General features: G+C 48.5%; 1 protein-coding gene across 12 annotated transcripts in view; it reads right to left on the minus strand.

Annotated features, from left to right (window-relative positions):
• Positions 1-17,913, minus strand: part of MICAL2 (microtubule associated monooxygenase, calponin and LIM domain containing 2) — a 237,624-nt gene that overhangs the window by 152,589 nt on the left and 67,122 nt on the right. For all 12 annotated transcript variants that reach the window (XR_009009189.1, XM_057552292.1, XM_057552287.1 and 9 more), the window contains exon 4: positions 1,900-2,107. Coding sequence is in view for 11 of the 12 variants with exons in the window: in XM_057552292.1 (XP_057408275.1) it covers positions 1,900-2,107 (208 nt within the window). In the remaining variant the exon portion in view is untranslated. The remainder of the gene's footprint in view (positions 1-1,899; positions 2,108-17,913) is intronic.

Genomic DNA, 17,913 nt, shown 5'->3' on the forward strand with positions numbered 1-17,913 from the left:
CCAGTGAGGGGCTCCCGGCCGTCAAGGCAGCCTGGGACCTCCCGAGACCTCCTGATGCCCGGCTCTGCCTCTCAGCAAAGCTCGATGGGAAAGTGTTGCATAATGTTGTCATTCTAAATTGGTACCAATATACATTCTTCTGTGGGTGGTAAGGAATATCTGGAAAGCTGACACTGCAGCTTTCTGGGCAAATCCAAATTTCTTTCCAATGGACTCTTGGAATTTTCTCATCCCGGAGTGGGAACAAACCCTGGGCCACTGCTGGTAAGTTCTCCTGTATCTGACTGAATTACACCCTGTCTGGCTGATAATTCTCTCCAGTTGTTCCCGCCCTAACCCTACACCCTTTTCCCATCAGTGCCTGTCCTCATAAGAACATGGCTCTCAGGGTTCTCCTTCCACTCACTGGTTGAGAGACTGCAGCTCTGAATTAATTCTGGTTTGGGGATCCCGGCTGCTTCTTGCTCACCGTACCCCACTGAATGCAAAGCAATTCCTGAGCACCTACGACCTGCCAGGCACTGAGATAGCACATTTCACACGTGACCTCATTTAATCCTCTCGGCCCTCCTGGTAGGCAGGCATCAATCATATTTAGGGGAGACAAAACTGGGGCTGGAAGAAGATAAAGAATCTGAGCCAAGTCACACAGAAAATGGACAAGACAGATTTTGGACCCAAATCTGTTCAAATGCTTGAACTCTCCCCACAGTATTAACTTCCCTTTTATGAGTCATGATTGCTGTATATAAAATGGCTCAAGACCTCCTCCCTGCAAAGCATGAGGAGGGAGGCTGCTCTTCCAAAGCCTGTCTGCACAGATCTTGCCTCGAGAGGCCCTGGCCTAAGTAACGTCAGAGCGGGAGGCCTCGGTGCTCACCTTGCCCCACCTAAGCATTCAGGGATGGCCCGGGACCTGAAATCCACGTTCCCAATTCCTTTTCTTTTCTGGATGAACCCTCATCACGATGGCCTCTCTCTTTTTAAAGTTCAGGGAAACCTGGTACAGGATCTGTCAATGGTGGCATTCCTCTGTTCTAAAACCTGCCCCAGGGCTTCCCTGGTGGCGCAGTGGTTAGGAATCTGCCTGCCAATGCAGGGGACATGGGTTCGAGGCCTGGTCCGGGAAGATCCCACATGCCGCGGAGCAACTGAGCCCGCGTGCCACAACTACTGAGCCTGTGCTCTAGAGCCCGCGAGCCACAACTACTGAAGCCTGCGTGCCTAGTAGTCGTGGTTGAAGTTGAAGCCACTGCAATGAGAAGCCCGTGCACTGCAGCGAAGAGTAGCCCCTGCTCGCCGCAACTAGAGAAAGACCACATGCAGCAATGAAGACTCAATGCAGCCAAAAATAAATAAATAAAATAAATTTATTAAAAAAATAAAACCTGCCCTGGTTCCCCAAACAGGCAACACGGTGTCCCAACTCCTTTACCCAAGAGGTCCCTGACAACCTGGCCCATTGAATGGTTTTATTTGGCTCCCTCTTCTGAGCTCCTTCAGCAAGTCTGACTGCTCTATTAAAGCACACTTTATTATCGACAAAATCTCAGTGAGTTTTCTGAGGGTGCAGACTCTGTTACTTATCTCTGCCTCTGTTTCCCATATTTCATTCATTCATTCAGCAGAAGTCTATTGAGCATCTACTATGTGTCAAGTACTCTTTTATGCCCTGGAGATACTCTGGTGAATGAGACATACCATGATCCCTGGCTTCATGGTGCTTCCAGCCTAGTGGGGCACAGCACAGGGCCTGGAATTAAATGTCTGCCAGTTGGATGTGTGGAGCCCCCAGAGACCTGCAAGATGAAATATCCTGGGGTCTCCACAATGTGGAGATATACTCCACCCAGGGTCAGCCCCCTCCCCACATGGGGTGTCACCAGTGCCTCCACTCACTGATATGGTCGATGGAGCCGGCACAGAACTTCCCATAGAACTTCTTGGCTCCCAGGCCTCGCAGGTCATGGATGGTGAAAGGCCAGAGGTGCAGCACGTTGTTCCGGGAGAAGGTGTCCCTCTTCTCCACCACGACCACTTTGGCCCCCAGGTAGGCAAGTTCAATGGCAGTGCGTAAACCACACGGTCCTCCCCCAATGATGAGACACTGCAGAGGGGAGAGAGGAGAGAGACACTCAGCAACCTCTAGCCTTGTAGACACAAGCCCCTAGTCAGCAGCGTAACTGGGGAGCAAACCCCCATCCACCCAAATCAACCAGTGAGTGCAAACCGAGCACCTGTTAGGACCCGCCATTCATCCATCCAATGTACATTACCTGTGGGCCTACCACACACCAGGCACTGTGCCAAACCCCGTGAGGGACACAGAGGTAAAAGGATTTGGGGGAGGCACAGTAAGATACACGTGAGGTTCAGAGTTAAACTGAACTGGGCTTAAATCCCATCTCTGGCATTTAACGTCTTAGTTCAAGGTGGATGGAGAGGAGGATACTTTGGGGGAAAGGAGGGAAAGGAGAGAAAAGAGACAAGGATTAGTCTGGAACTAGATGCTGAGAGTCTGAAATGTCAAGCGAAGGAGTATGGTCTTGGTCCTGTAGGCACTGGGGCCATGTGGGCAGAGGTGACAAAATAGGATTCTGTTCAAGTCCCATGGTAGGTCTCAATGGACCCTGTCACGTTGAACAAGACAAGGGTCCTTCCCCAAGGAAGCTACAGCCACTTAGGAAAGAAGGGAAGACACATAATGACCTACCGAACTAGTTACACTGGGCAAAAGTCCTTCCATTCAAATAAAATCTTATGTGCAGCACCAATCCAATAAAAACGGGAAAATGGTGATATTCTGGCTGAGAGACAACCCCGCGCAGCCGCCTGCCCTACTCCCAGGCAATTCCTGAACCACCTTCAAGAGGCAGGAGTTCAACTGGGGGGTCTAACTAACTGCGGATACCCCAGCAAAGTCACAGGGAAGGAGATCTGCACCCACACCCCACTGCTTGACATTGCACAGGCATCTGGAAACATCCCTTCTGCTTGGGATCAAAACTTATCTTAAAAAATGCATTCCCCTTCCCCTCGCTATATTCCATCATCCAGTTATCACTCATCTGGGGCCTCCAGACTCCCAAAGGGGAACTGCAAATAAGCATATCAGAAGCTCCCACACCACAATCAGTGTGGCTTACTCGTTGGAACCTCCCAGAGAGTTGGTGGAAACTCTGTTAGGGGAAATGAAGTCACCGCTGAGATACAATTCACTCCAGAGACAGGGAGCGGGTATGCAAATCCCTTTGCTTCCTTTCTGGTTGGAGCTGACTGCAGAGAACCAGCTCCCCCAAGCCCAGCTTCCCTCTTTATCTCACACCCCAAAGAGCTCCTCTGGCTCAGACATAGCCAGACCATGACGGGCATTTCAAAGCAAGACTCCAAACCCCAACACTCTGAGGTTGGCTTCGGGGTTAAGTCTAGATTCACTGCATTTCTTTGCAGTTAGCGCATCTTTTCCTGTTTGCTGAGTTCTGGCACTCCCGGGCCAGGGATGGAGTGGGGTGGGAGGATGTGGGGTGAGGAAGGGCAGGAAGGGCAGGAGGGGCGCCCTCCTGCATCCTTCTATCATCCACCAGGCCTGACCCGGCACCGCTCCCGGGGCAAGGCAGGGGATCCCATTCCCACCAGCTGGGGGGCTGCTATACATTTCTCATGCAAACAGTAGCTGTCGTACCATTTCTGACCCTCCCGGCTAAACCTGAAATCCCACTGATGAAAGCTCAGTTTTCCCACCACCCTGGGCGCCAGCTCATACTTGGGGCCTGAAATTTCAGAGACGTCAGTCATACCCAAAGCAAATACCAATGGGCCTAATTACATAAAGGGAGAAAATTCGGTACAGATGTTATCAAGACAGGAGAGAAGGCTTGTTGGCCAAGGCCAGGCCTGTTCCTCTAGGAGCGCACTTGTTATGATTAACATGGGAACTCGGAGTTCTGACAAGAAGCCGAAAACCGCGGCTGCTACGTGCCTGGGCAGAGGAGCGGGCGAGAAGAGGGCTCCCCTGGCCTGCCCGTAGCTGACGCTCTGGATGGACGCGAGCATAGTGCAAACAGACCGCGAACGCAAAGCGCTGTGATAACTCAACCCAAAGGAACTCTCCACCTTTCCCAGACGCATCCGGGCTTCACTGCTAAGGACTCGGTGCCAAGGAACAAAAATTTTTCATTAAAACTCAGCCCTGAGGCCGAGCCCCAAATTAGATTATACATTCCTCCCACAGGCTCTGTCCTTAGTGCTACCCCAGAACTAAGCTCCACGTGTTATAATGATCTGCATCTGATTCCCAGGCCAGTGTAAAAGCTCCTCAAAAGCTGTCCCCGTGTCCAGTACAGGGCCTGGCACACAGGAGGCCTCAGTAAAGAACTGATGGATGAAGGAACTTCCCACACCCTCACGGCCCACCCAGTTCTTGCTGTCCATCTGTAACCAGGATGTTCGGTTCACGTCAGCTAGGGTTTATGCCTGCATTTCCCACCCAGGCTGGGGGAGCTGGAGTCTGCCAAGGCCACCAGGATCACGGATGTCAGCAGATCTGTGTGCTCAGGCGACACAAATTTATTACGCAGTGGGGAGCAGGGCAGATCCAACACCAGCAGGAAGTCCACTGTATAGATAAGCTTGGCAGTGCTTAGACCTCCACATTCGTGGAGAGAGACAAACACCACATGGAAAGATCATCTCTTTATTTATCAAAGGGTGGGAAGAGGGGATGAAGGGCCTCACCCACTGTCAAGGCACAGGGCTGGGGCAGCCCCAGCTCACACAGGACCCCTGTGCCCTCCCAGGGGAGCCCCACAAGCACTACCCACTTCTTGGTGACACGGTGCATCTTCCAACCCCTAGTGGGTAGGTGTGCTGGGACTGGTGCCAGGAATGCTAGTAGGATCGGTCCCTGGAGGGAGCCGCTGAGCGGAGCAGGGGCTAAGCCAGGGTTAGCCGTCTGGAGGCTTGATTTCCACTTCTGAATTCTGCCTCCAGTTTCCTTGGGGGCTCCGTGTGCAGACAGCCCAGTGGGGTGGGGTAGAGAAAGCCAGCACTTGCAGGCAGCAGGCAGACCAGGGTCTGCCATTCACAAGCTCACTCACCCAGGCTCTGCGCCTCACTGAAAAGGATGATTATAGGATCTAAACTGTATCACACTCAGCACTTTCTACTTGCGAGGCACTGTCCTAATCATTTCATGTATTTCATCCTTCCAACTGCCCTAGCTATGAGATAACTGTCATCACCATCTCCACTTTGTACGTGAGGATACTGAGGCATCAAAAAGTTAAGCAACTTGCTCCAGGTACTGTTAGTACCCCCATATTTGAGCTAAGAAATGGAGGCAAAAGAGGGTCAGAAATTGCTCCAAGGTGGGTCACCTAATGAGGAAGTGGTCAAGTTTGGACACGAACCCAGGCAGGGTGGGTCCAAAGCCTGTGCTCTGAACTGCTTGTCTGACCATGAGGATGGACCGCAGGGGGTGTGGTCAGGATGAAGGGAGGCCAGTTTTTGCTCCTTCCCTGCACCCAGCACACGTGGGCCTCCTGAACGGAGCTGTGTTCAGTCTGAGTGCACAAGGCCTCTGCACAGAAGGCCTGAGCCTGTGTCTGAGCTGAGCTTCCCTGGGATGGAAATTTACAGGCTGGACGAAGCTAGAGCCCCTGCAAGTCCTGGGAAGCCACTCAGGCAGATGCCACGGCAGTGGCGGTTTGGGCATGGACAGTGGCAGCCTCTCTAGTGCCTCCGGAGACCTGGCAGCGAGCTGAGTGACACAAGGTCACGTGTGGTGCCGTCTCCCTGGTAGTGGCAGCCCTCCCGGCATGCTGACCCGCAGGCCAGCTCCCCGGGCAGTGCTCTGGTTCCAGGGACGTGCCCTCACGTTTCCCGGCGTGGCTTCCCAGGCTCACCAGCTCTTAGGGCAGGCCACTTATCTAAACCCAGGCAGGAAGGCCCTGACTGTTACTGGGTTACCACAAGTAAAAACAGCTCATTCAGAATCGCAGGACAGAGAGTCATCAGATCCTAGGTGCCTTTCACATGCTAGTCCGGGGGGCCTGCCCCGGGGGGCCTGGCCTCACAGCCTCACGGTACTAAGTAAGGAGGGCTTACGAGAGATGCAGCCACTTATGGTTCGAGCTGAGGATGGAGAAATCTCTGTGAGGGGGGGGGACAGACCGGGCTCTTCACAGCAACTTCAAGGGCCACTCTGGTGAGGAGCGAACGCTCATCTGACTTGACACGGCCCTGCCCCTGCCCTGGTCTGACTCTCCGGTATCTGGGTCACACCCAGTTATTTCTGGGTAACAATTACCATCACTTACTAACCTCAGAAATTTACAGAGAGGAAATGAAGAAAGATATCCTGTCCTCCCTGCCTGCTCTCAGAAAAATAATATGAATTGCTCTGAGAAACATTCCATTCCTCTCTGTCCCTCCCTTTCAGCCTGAGCCGGTCCTCTAACCCTTGTATGAGCAACTGTAACCAGTGACCATGGGGTCTGGATTTTCAGGGACAGTTTCATTTGCAAACATCCTGTCCCTGGGCCTTGTAAGTACACTCAGATTGGACCCCCTGTTTCGGAGTCAGAAGTACAATTATCAAGGCTGTGCTTCCTGCCCCTGGGTGCTGTTCATACCTCCTGTATCTCCCCCCATCTAAGGCATGAGTTCCCTGAATTTCCCCCAGGCCCCCACCAACAGAAGAGATCAGCAGCCCACGACTCCTTTCATTTCAGATGCCAAAGTACGTCATCAACAGTGCCAACTCTGTCCCACCTTTGCACGTGCCTGTCCATCCCATATTGGGAAGAGCAAGAGTAGTGACAGTATTGATAATAGCAGTAATAAAAATCAGAGCTCCCACTTACTGCCTGCTTCTATTGTGCAAGAACTGTGCTAAGCACTTGTAATATAGGCACCTCATTTCTTTCCTACAATAACCCTGAACCGGGCATATTTGTCGCCATTTGGCAGATGAGAAAATTGGAGTTTAGGAAGGTTAAATGACTTAACCGTGGTCACAGGACTAGGTTGACAACTAACCTCGGATCCCAGAGTTTGTACTTGAAATCACGACCCTATATAAATTCTTCCAGGCTACCTTGGGCCTTGTGTGGTAGTGTTAGCATGTTCCCTCCTCAACTAGATAGGTAAGACCATTGAGACCGCTCTGTGGGATGGCAGAGGATGCAAGAGAAGGTTCCTGTTCCCAAACCTCAGGAGGCTGTCTGGTTGGGAACTAGAGAAAGGGAAACAGAGACCAAGAATGCTAGATGGTTTGGGACCACCTGTGGCTACTGGAGACATTTGTGGAAGGGACAGATTTGGTCAAGAAAGGGTACCTCCAGAGCACAGCCCATGAGAGAACCCACCGCAATGAGAAGCCTGCGCACCACAACGAAGAGTAGCCCCCGCTCGCCGCAACCAGAGAAAAGCCCGCGTGCAGCAACGAAGACCCAACGCAGCCAAAAATAAAATAATTTATTTTAAAAAAAAAAAGACCCTACATGACATTGCCCTCCAATTCCCCTTCTGTCTTCAGCTCCTACCCACCCCCTTCCCTCTCTGCACTCCAGCCTAACGGTCTCCCTAAGCACACACAGGGTCTTTTCGCTTGCTTTGCACTCTGCCTGCAACATTCATATATATATATGGCTATTTTATAATACAAAAAAGGGAATATATTGCAGAAAATATATAGGACTAGTTTTATTTTTCTTCATATTAACATCCAGCTTTCCAGCATTTTAAAATTTATTTATTTTATTTATTTATGGCTGTGTTGGGTCTTCGTTTCTGTGCGAGGGCTTTCTCTAGTTGTGGCAAGCGGGGGCCACTCCGCGGTGCACAGGCCTCCCACCATCGCGGCCCCTCCTGCTGCGGAGCACAGGCTCCAGACGCGCAGGATCAGCAATCGTGGCTCACGGGCCCAGCCGCTCCGCGGCATGCGGGATCCTCCCAGACCAGGGCCTGAACCCACGTCCCCTGCATTGGCAGGCAGATTCTCAACCACTGCGCCACCAGGGAAGCCCCTCCAGCATTTTAAACGTTTGTAAATATTCCCAGCATCTACTTGTATATTTTTCCATGATGGATTTTTTTTTCCTGTTTTCAATCAAGTAGCTTTACAATATTTTTTGCAATATCTTATTATAAAAATTTTCAAATAAATAGAAAAGTTGAAAGCATTTTAGTGCACACCCAAATACCCACCACCTAGATTCTATGATTAGATTTTAGTCTCCTTGCTTTATCATATATCTATTCATCAATCCACCTCTCTACCCATTCATCACTTTAGCTTATTTTTTGGTGCATTTCAATGAAATTGCTGAATCAGTACATTCCTTCCCAAATACTTCAGGATACAAATCTAATTAACTAGAGTTCAATAATTATTAAAGTTCTTCAAACCCTCTCAACATACACAAAAATACACTCAGAATGGTTTAAAGACTTAAACATAAGACATGGCACCATAAAACTCCTAACAGAGAACATTGGCAAAACATTCTCTGACATAAATCATACCAATGTTTTCATAGGTCAGTCTCCCAAGAAAATAGAAATGAAAATGAAAATAAACAAATGGGACCTAATCAAACTTACAAGCTTTTGCACAGCAAAGGAAACCATAAACAAAACAAAAAGACAACCTACAGAATGGGAAAAAATATTTGCAAATGATGCAACTGACAAGGGCTTAATTTCCAAGATATACAAAATAGTTCACGCAACTCAACAACAACAAAACAACCCAACTGAAAAATGGGCAGAAGACCTAAAGAGACACTTCTCCAAAGAAGACATACAGATGGTCAATGGGCACATGAAAAAATGCTCAACTTCACTAATTATTAGAGAAATGAAAATCAAAACTACAGTGAGCTACCACCTCACGCTGGTCAGAATGGTCATCATTAAAAAGTCTACAAATAACAAATGCTGGAGAAGGTGTGGAGAAAAGGGAACCCTCCTACACTGTTGGTGAGAATGTAAATTGGTGCATTCATTATGGAAAACAGTATGGAGGTTCCCCAAAAAACTAAAAATAGAGCTACCATATGATCCAGCAGTCCCACTCCTGGGCATATATGCAGACCAAACTATAATTCAAAAAGATACATGCACCCCTATGTCCACAGCAGCACTATTCACGATAGCCAAGACATAGAAACGACCTAAATGTCCATTGACAGATGAATGGATAAAGAAGATGTGGTACATATATACAATGGAATACTACTCAGCCATAAAAAAGAATGAAATAATACCATTTGTAGCAACATGGATGCAACTAGAAATTATCATACTAAGTGAAGTAAGTCAGAAAGAGAAAGACAAATACCATATGATATCACTTATATGTGGAATCTAAAATATGACACAAACCTATCTATGAAACAAACAGAATCAGGGACATAGAGAATAGTCTGGTGGTTGCCAAGGGGAGGGGGATGAGAGAGGGATGGATTGGGAGTTTGAGATTAGCAGATGCAAACTGGTATATATAGAATGGATAAACAACAAGGTCCTACTGTACAGCACAGGGAACTATATTCAATATCTTGTGATAAACCACAATGGAAAAGAATATGAAAAAGAATGTACTGGGTTGACCCAAAAGTTCGTTCAGGTTTTTCCATAAGATATTATAGCAAAACCCAAACGAACTTTTGGGCCAACCCAATATATATATATGTATAACTGAGTCACTTTGCTGTACAGCAGTAATTAACACAACATTGTAAATCAACTATACCTCAATAAAAAATAAAAAAAGAATACATTATTCAAGTTTTTTCTTTTCAGGTAAAATTTACATACAAAAAAATGTACACATCTAAACACACCATTTGCTGTGACAATTTACAATACGTGTTGCTTCTTATAGCATCAGTTTTCTCCCCATCAATGGTCTTTCTTCAGTGGACCTGGTGAGTTCTTGTCCCTGGGCTCTGGAGCTGACATCTTGGTGTACACTGTTATCAGCAAGGAGCTTCTAGTCACAGGGGAGGGCTTGACCAGCCAGCTGCCTTGACTCCCTTTCCTCCCTTTGGGAGAGCAGTAGCCACAGGCCCTTCTAAGACCCCCCCCCCCCAAAAAGGGTGTGGAGGAATCTCACATTCCTTTAGGAGAAATAAGGGAAAGAGCCTTCTGAGACGGGCCGAGTCTAGATATATTCAAAGCTAAAAACTCTAGGGCCAGTTATAATCCATATGTGGGGAAAAAAGTAGAGCTAAGATACACAAACAATCTAGCCTCCAGAAATAGATACACAAGTTCATATTTATCACTTTCTCTCTTTCTTTTTAGTTACTTAGTGAGCGTTTGCTTTTAAACATTACAATGATAATAGCCAGCACTCAGAGTCCTTTATTCTCAACAACCCACACCCATCCTGCCAATTTCACAGCTCTAACTTTTAAGTGCTGGAGCCAGGATTCACACCCAGGTGCCTGGCTCCAGGAATCCTGCCTTTAACCACTGCTCTAGAGACCACTGCAGGGAGTTAGGGAGAGGAAGGTGGCAGGTGAGGAATCCCCACACCCTCCATTGCTCCATTTCTTAGTGATTTTTAATTCTTTTTCAAGTGTGTCTATCTGACCTCCTGTGACCTCTTCAAAAGTAAGAGGTATGTCTGGCTCACTTTTGCATCCCAGGCAACTAGCCTGACCCACGTTAAGTGTTCAGTGATGATTAGCAAAAAGAGAGGTGAGAGTGCTCAGCAAGGCCCTGGGTGGACCAGTCTGGTGTGGTGGCAGTGAGAGCAGCAGGCAGTGGCAGGATCCAGTAGGAAAACTACAGCAATGGCAAGACGCCCCTTCCCATCCAGGACTTAGTGACTTCTGCAAGGGGCCACTGTCATGGGTAACTCAATCCAACGAGAAAGGAGAACACAGGCTGAGTACCCACCTATACTTGCCCAGCCCAGAGAACCCAGCCAGGGCTGCGACCAGCAACTGTCAAAATCCATCCAATGTCAAACATTTCCACTCAACAAGTGCCAAGACTGGGGGCCACTTAAGGTCAGGAGAAGCATCTCCCGAGTATCTCACGTATGCCAGACCTGCAAGCAGATGATTTAAGTCAACCAGCTCATTTCCGTTGTGAAAGTGGCATTGCTTTTCCCGGTATATAGTTAAGAAACTGAAACTCAGAGAGGATGTGACTGAATAAAGCTGGCATTTGTTGAAGCCTAACTCTGTATCAAGTACTGACCTAAGTGCTTCAGATGTATTAATTTATTCAAACCTCACAACAACCCAAGATGAAGAAACCGAGGCACATAATGGTTAACTGGAGTGCCCAAGGTCACGTCGCAGTTAGGAAGGAGGAACTGGCATTCAGACCCAGGCTTCTAGCTCCAGAGCACAAACTCAGATCCACAATGTTACACTTGCCTAAGATCGCACGGCTAATAAAAGGCAGAGCCAGGAGTCACTACCAGATCCTTGTGACTCTGGCAGCTGGCTCTTTCTTTTACATTGCCCTCGCTGCCACTTTTCTCCCAAGCGTTAGGGCCCGCTGTCCCTTTCTGGCCCCTTTTCTCTCCCTGGTGAGACTCCTCCACTGGTGCCACCTCATCCTATGACCACTCATGGCCACAGGCAAGGCTGACCCTATCAGGGGGCAGTAGCCTTGTCCCAGGCTGGCCTCTACAGAAAGGTCACTGTGGGCCTGGTAATGGATCTGCATGAGAAGAGGCCAGGTGTTCGTTCCACGTTCACCGACTCCTATTGCTCTGAGGTCAGCAAAGGAGAGACTGTTTACCTGAGCCCAGCAGCTGTTTCTGCAGCCAGCTCAGAGCCGGGCTGAGAGCCCAAGGAGCACAAGGCTACCCCTGCCACTTCACAGCCATATCGGGACCAGCTAACCACCCCTCCAAGAGCCCTGGCATATTCCCCAAGCAGGAGGCAGTAGGTAAGAATACACCTATGAATATACTGTAAGGATGTGCTGGCCTCCTTCATACTCTCCTTTTGTAGGGTCTCTAGCCCCATAGGTAGGTGCTGAATGAATATGGCTGAGGGGTCTAAGCATGCCTAAGTTCAGGCATGCAAACAGGTAAAGACTTACCAGCCCTTGGATGGAACGCCACCGAGAAACAGCACATATGGTGGCAAAGTAAGGGACAGGTTCTGAAGCTGGCAGGCCATTTGCCAGCTGTGTGCCTTTGAGCACAGCAGCTTATTACACTCATTTCTCTTGACCTCAGTTTCCTCAACCCTAAAAGAGGAATAAGGGTATTGCCTACCAACTACAGTTGTTACGGGGATGGAATTAGTAAACCGTAGAACTGTTCACAAAAGAGCCTAGCCTAGCACAGGATAAGCAGTCAATAAACAGTAGCAATGGCTGACAGCTCCTTTCCTCCCTCCCTTCTTCCTGAGGAGCAGTCCTAGAATGAAATCAGCATTTGGATCCCTAAGAGATGTGGTCCAGTCCATCCAGGGATACGGATGCTGTGATCCCACCAGTTCAAAGGCTGGCAGTGGTTTGCATCCCTTGGGGCAGGCATACTGCCTTTATCAGGGCATCTTCAGCAAGTGGACGAACCTCACTTGTAGCCTGGGCACCCAAGAGGCAGCCGGGCTGCTGTCCCCTGCACTGGTGAGTTGCCCTGTGCCCCCTGAGCTCACAGGTACGTGCACCATCTGACCTGGAAGGGACTTTAGATCACAAGTCAGTGCGCTTTTTCTGTAAAGAGCCAGATAGTAAATATTTTAGACATTTTTGTCAACCGCTGGCTTAGATCATCCTGTCTGACACTTCCTTCCCCACCGTTGCCTTCCCCTTAGGGGGCCCAAGAAAATATTATTCATGGGAGCCCAGAGGCCATTTTCAGATGGGTTCCCCTTGCCGCTCCTGCTGCCTGGGACGCCCTCCCGCAGATCTCTGCGTTCAGGTCTCAGCCCTAACGTCACATTCCTCGGTGATACCTCCCCAGCCCCACCCCATTTCATCCAACACATCTCCCTGTTTATCTTCTGCACAGCGCTTTTCACAACCCTAAAGCTCTTTTTTATTTATTAACTAGTTCACTGTGTGTCTCTCCCTCTGGAATGTAAGCTCCACCAAAGCAGGGGCCTTTTCTCCCTTACTCATGCTGTATCCCCAGGGGCCAGAAGAGTCCCTGACCCATAGGTAGTGCCATGAAATATTTGCCAAATGAAGAAATGCATACAATCAAATCATGCCTTTACCCCGCATCAGGGTGCACACAGAGGCTAACTGAAGTGTAATAGCCAATATCTACCGAGACGTTGTCTTAGGGGCTTTACATATATTATCTTATGAAATGAGCCAGAAACTAACTTAGGAGATAGGAACTATTTTCTCTCCCCATTTCTGATGAAGCTAAGGTCCCACTGCTCAAAGGCATGTATCTGGTAAGAGGCAAAGCTAAATTTCAAACCAAGGGGCCCAAATTTCAAATCGGGGGCCCAAACTATTAACTACCACTGTTGCTTATTTTACCCGGGATTATATCAAGTTAGTAGGTGCACAGATTGTCTGCAGCTGATTAGACATGCTAATGGGCAGTGAAGTGTCTTTCGACTTGTCAAAAGTGGAGGGAAGACAATATTATCTAATATATGCAATATATGGGGCTTTTCTCATATTTACCAATGAAATAGCTAGGCCCAGATAGAGGAAACAACTTCAGATGTGACAAAGCTAGAGGTGACAGCAAATCTTAACATTTCCCAAGGGAAAATCCATCTGGTCAGTTGCACCTTGATCCACCTCCTGGGGGTGGATATACATCTGGTACCCAACCCACAGAAGACGGCTATACAGAGAAGTCCCATATCCCAGTGTGGATCACCAGTGCCAGGAGACAAACCCTAGTGTATGTACGTTTAGAAGGCTATAGCATCTCACACGCCTTCCAGTGCAGGGAACCCCTTCTCACCAGTGTAGTACAATTTTGACTCCCCTTGCAACTGCTACAAAAGAAGTGAGCAAACTTACTCAGAGGCTCTTGACAGCTTCCAAGTGGATCACTTTTACAGTATAAAGTGGCTTGTAATTAAAGTGTTTTCAAAACTGTGAATAGATCACAGTGTCTAGACATTGGGAGACTCCAATGTTACTTACACCATCCTGCCCACCCATGTCTACAACCTGCCAAAGAACACACTATGTTTTCTTTATCAGAGCATCTTTAAGGACATGTTTCTGGAAAGCCTCTCCTCTCAGCCTGCTGGGAGCTGCTTGGGAATTCTTTCTGCCACCAAAAGGAAGGCATGCCTGGGCATCTAGGGCACCTGCTCTCTGGAGGCAGGCCTGGACCAGTGCAAGGACTGTGGCATCACCCCTCAGGCTGGCTGAGGAAGTCCACATATGGAAGGTGGGATTTCCGGGATCTGGGTGTACTGCGTCATGGCTGTAACCCTCCAGGCAGAACAAACAAAGTGCTTCCCCAGCTTAAACACTGCGGGGGGGGGGGGGCGGGGTTGGGGTAGAGGGGGAGCAAAGAGGTAGATGAGGTCATGGGTTACGCTCTGCTGAACTATTAAAAGGAAAATAAGGCATTTGGAAACCACTCTCCCAGCTCCCTGTAGTACCTGATCCTATCAAGGATGAACCAAGGAGAAAAGGATATCTATCATGCATCTGGTCATTCATTCATTCAGAAAACACTCAAGGAACACCTTTTCTTAGGCATCACGTTGGGTACTAAGGAAATGGGCTAGGAGATGAGCACGTCACATTTCCTGCCCACAGGTACTCCCACTTCAGCAAAAACAAAACAAAACAACCAACCACTGAGGGTTTCTGAGCAAGATGGAGTTCACTAATCACACACAGAGGGAAGAGGAAAGACCAGAGGCAGGTCCTGGAAGGCAGCCGCTCTCAGGCTGGGTGAAGAGGTCCTGCTAGGTGGGAACGGAGAGGTGGGGTGGAGGAGACATACCTACCCCAGAGAGGTTAACAAATTATAAATTCGGGTTTGAGGGGGTAGAAGGAGGAAGTGAAACTGACTCAGATTCTAAGACTGGGAGGGTGGTACCAGTGTGACTAAGACTGAAAGTCAGAAGGAAGAATACATTTAGGGAGTGGGAGGGAAGAGGAAGTGTGAAATTATGAATTTAGTTTCCAAGCTGTTGAGTGTCAGGTATCATAGAAAAATCCAGGAGGCATGGAGAAATCCCAGTAGTTGATCCAGAGAGTAAAAGATACAGGTTTTTAAATAATAGTAACTTCTATTTAGTGGAGGTTTACTATGTAACAGGTATGGTACATGTCAATCTCATTTAATCCTAGCTGGAAACCTGTAAAGTGGGTATTATCATTATGCCCATTTTCCAGATGAAGAAATGGAGGCTCTGAAATGTTAACTAACCTGCCCATGGTTGCAGGTATCTGACTCCGGCCATTTATGCTCTTTCTACTATGCCGTAGGGCCTCTGATTTTGGAGTCATTGCCCATAAGACAAGACTACATCATCCAAAGTAAGAGTGTCCAATAGAACCGGGTTTCTCAACTTTGGCACGATGGACATTTGGGGCTGCATCATTTTTTATAGTTGGGGGTGGGGACTGTCCTGTGAATTGCAGGATGCTTAGCAGCAACCCTGGCCTCTCCCAACTAGATCACCTTCTCCCCCGAGCATGGCAATCAAAACTGTCTCTAAATATTGCCAAATGTCCCTGGGGAGGCAAAATCGCCACCAGTTAAGAACAACTGCAACAGAAATATAATGTGAGCCACACATGTAATTTTAAATTATCAGGTAGCCACAGTAAAATTAATTTTAATAATGTAATTTATTTAGTTCAATATACCTAAAATATTATTTCAACATGTAATCCATATGAAAAGTACTAATAAGCTATTATTATGCAACTTTTTTCATACTAAGTCTTTGAAATCAGGTGTGTATTTTACACTTACAGCACAGCTCAGTTTGGACTTGTCACATGTCAAATGTCCAAGCCATGTGGCTAGTGGCACCCATATTGGACAGCACAGATCTAGAGGAAAGAAGGGGCTCACTCACCCGCATTTATGAACGGTGGAGACAGAGGGACAAAAGGCAACACTGAACAACGGTCAGAGGGCAGAAAAGACAACTTCTGGGGATGCTGGCGGCTCAAGCTTTTCCTTTCCCTTTCGAGAACAGTCCCTGCCCACCAGCAACCCATCTACCCCATGGGATGGGGTGGGGCAAGTGGGGAGTGGAGGCAGGTACCTGGTAAAGAGAGATGGAGGGAAACCAGAGAGAGGCCAGGGGAGGGGACCCTGGGAAGCCCACCCACACGGACAATGGGAATCACTGAGGCTTTGAGGGAGGCAGCCACCGGAGCAGCAAGACAGAGACAGACAACTCATCCACAATCGGGAAACACCTAGTCACCTCTACCAGCAGCTGCTGACATAGGGCCGATTCCAGCCCAAGTAACCGCTGAAACAAAGCCCTCAAAACCACAGCATCTGAGTCAATCTTGAGTCAGATACAGAAAAACCAAGGCTCTCTCCTGGGACCACTCAGTAGCAATCAACACATCTTTGGGGTAATTCAAACGGAAGGGCTGGGGGCTTGCCACTGTCTGGACTTCATCTATTCACTCAGGAGGCCACTACTACCCTCTGAGGGGCACGACTGTCCCCACTGTACAGATGGAGATACAGGACCACACTGCTAGAGAGGGGCCAGGGCCAGGATGTGTCACTAATTATTTAAAGAAAAAAAAAAAAACTGAAGTACATAATTCAAAATAAAATTTAGAGAAGGTCCCCCCCGAATATGAAATCAGTTAACTCATCAATGTTTTATACAGGGAACAAGAAACAAAAAACCCTTTACAATTAAAAAGAAAACAGCTCCATGGGATTAAAGAGAGGAAGGAAGAAGATAAATGGAACAGGAATAAGACAGAGGAAAACAAACAAAGGAACAAGAGGACCTGGATCCCCCCAGCGGAGGAGAGCGAAGGCGGACGGCCGAGCTGACGCTCCTGCCCCAGCCTTGGGCGGAGAGCAGGGAAGCGCCGTCCACCTCTGCTCTCTGAGCCTGGGTTCTGCATAAGTCATCACTGCTCTCTCACATTCTCTGAGGAGAAACACTACTCATCCCTCAGAGGCTCTACCTGATGAGGATTAGCATGGTGGTGGACCAGCGACCCCATCAGATCACCTTGAGGACAGGTTAAGAGGGCAGCCCGGGTACAGTGCCCACGGGCCTTGGGGCCTAAGCCTCTCCTGCCCACCTCCAAGAAAAGGCAAATCCCCCCCGCTTCTGAGTCAGTGGCTCCAGGAGAGAACCTCCCCTTAGCTGATGCCCGGGGTTCCAATCACCTGCAGCGGGCGCCCCTGAACTGCCCAGCACTCTCAGAGCCAATCAGCTCCTGCTTTCCACACTCCTACGAGGCACCGAGCCAGCGAGAAGCACATCCCTGTACCATCTCTCCCAGTCAGGGCTCCCCCAATCGTCTCATTTTGCAGATGAGTAAACTGAGGCCCAGAAACTGCAAGCCAGCCTGGGTTCTTTCCACTATGTGACAGACAGAATGAAGAGGGGTGTGTGTGTGTGTGTGTGTGTGTGTGTGTGTGTGTGTTCAATAACCTTAAATGGGAAGGTTCCATATAGTATTTACACACACATACAGTGCGTGTAAAAAGGGCTTTATAAATTATAAAGCGTTTTTACAAATGATAGTTGTTACCATAAATTTACTCAATACAGAGTGCATATTGTTCTCTAGACAAGCTTATGGACCTACTTACAGAGTTCCTTCTAGTCTGTTATTCAGCTAAGCACCACCCCACCCCCATCCCACCCCCCAAAAAGCCATGTCTAACCTCTGCTTCATCCCTGTGTAGGCAAGGTTTGTTTTTCAAAACCCACTTTGTAAGCACTTGAGAGCTCTTCACGCTTCCCCCAGTTTCCAGCAAAAGTGCAGGTC

The sequence above is a fragment of the Balaenoptera acutorostrata genome, chromosome 9 (assembly GCF_949987535.1).
Source record: "Balaenoptera acutorostrata chromosome 9, mBalAcu1.1, whole genome shotgun sequence".
Taxonomy (NCBI): Eukaryota; Metazoa; Chordata; class Mammalia; order Artiodactyla; family Balaenopteridae; genus Balaenoptera; species Balaenoptera acutorostrata.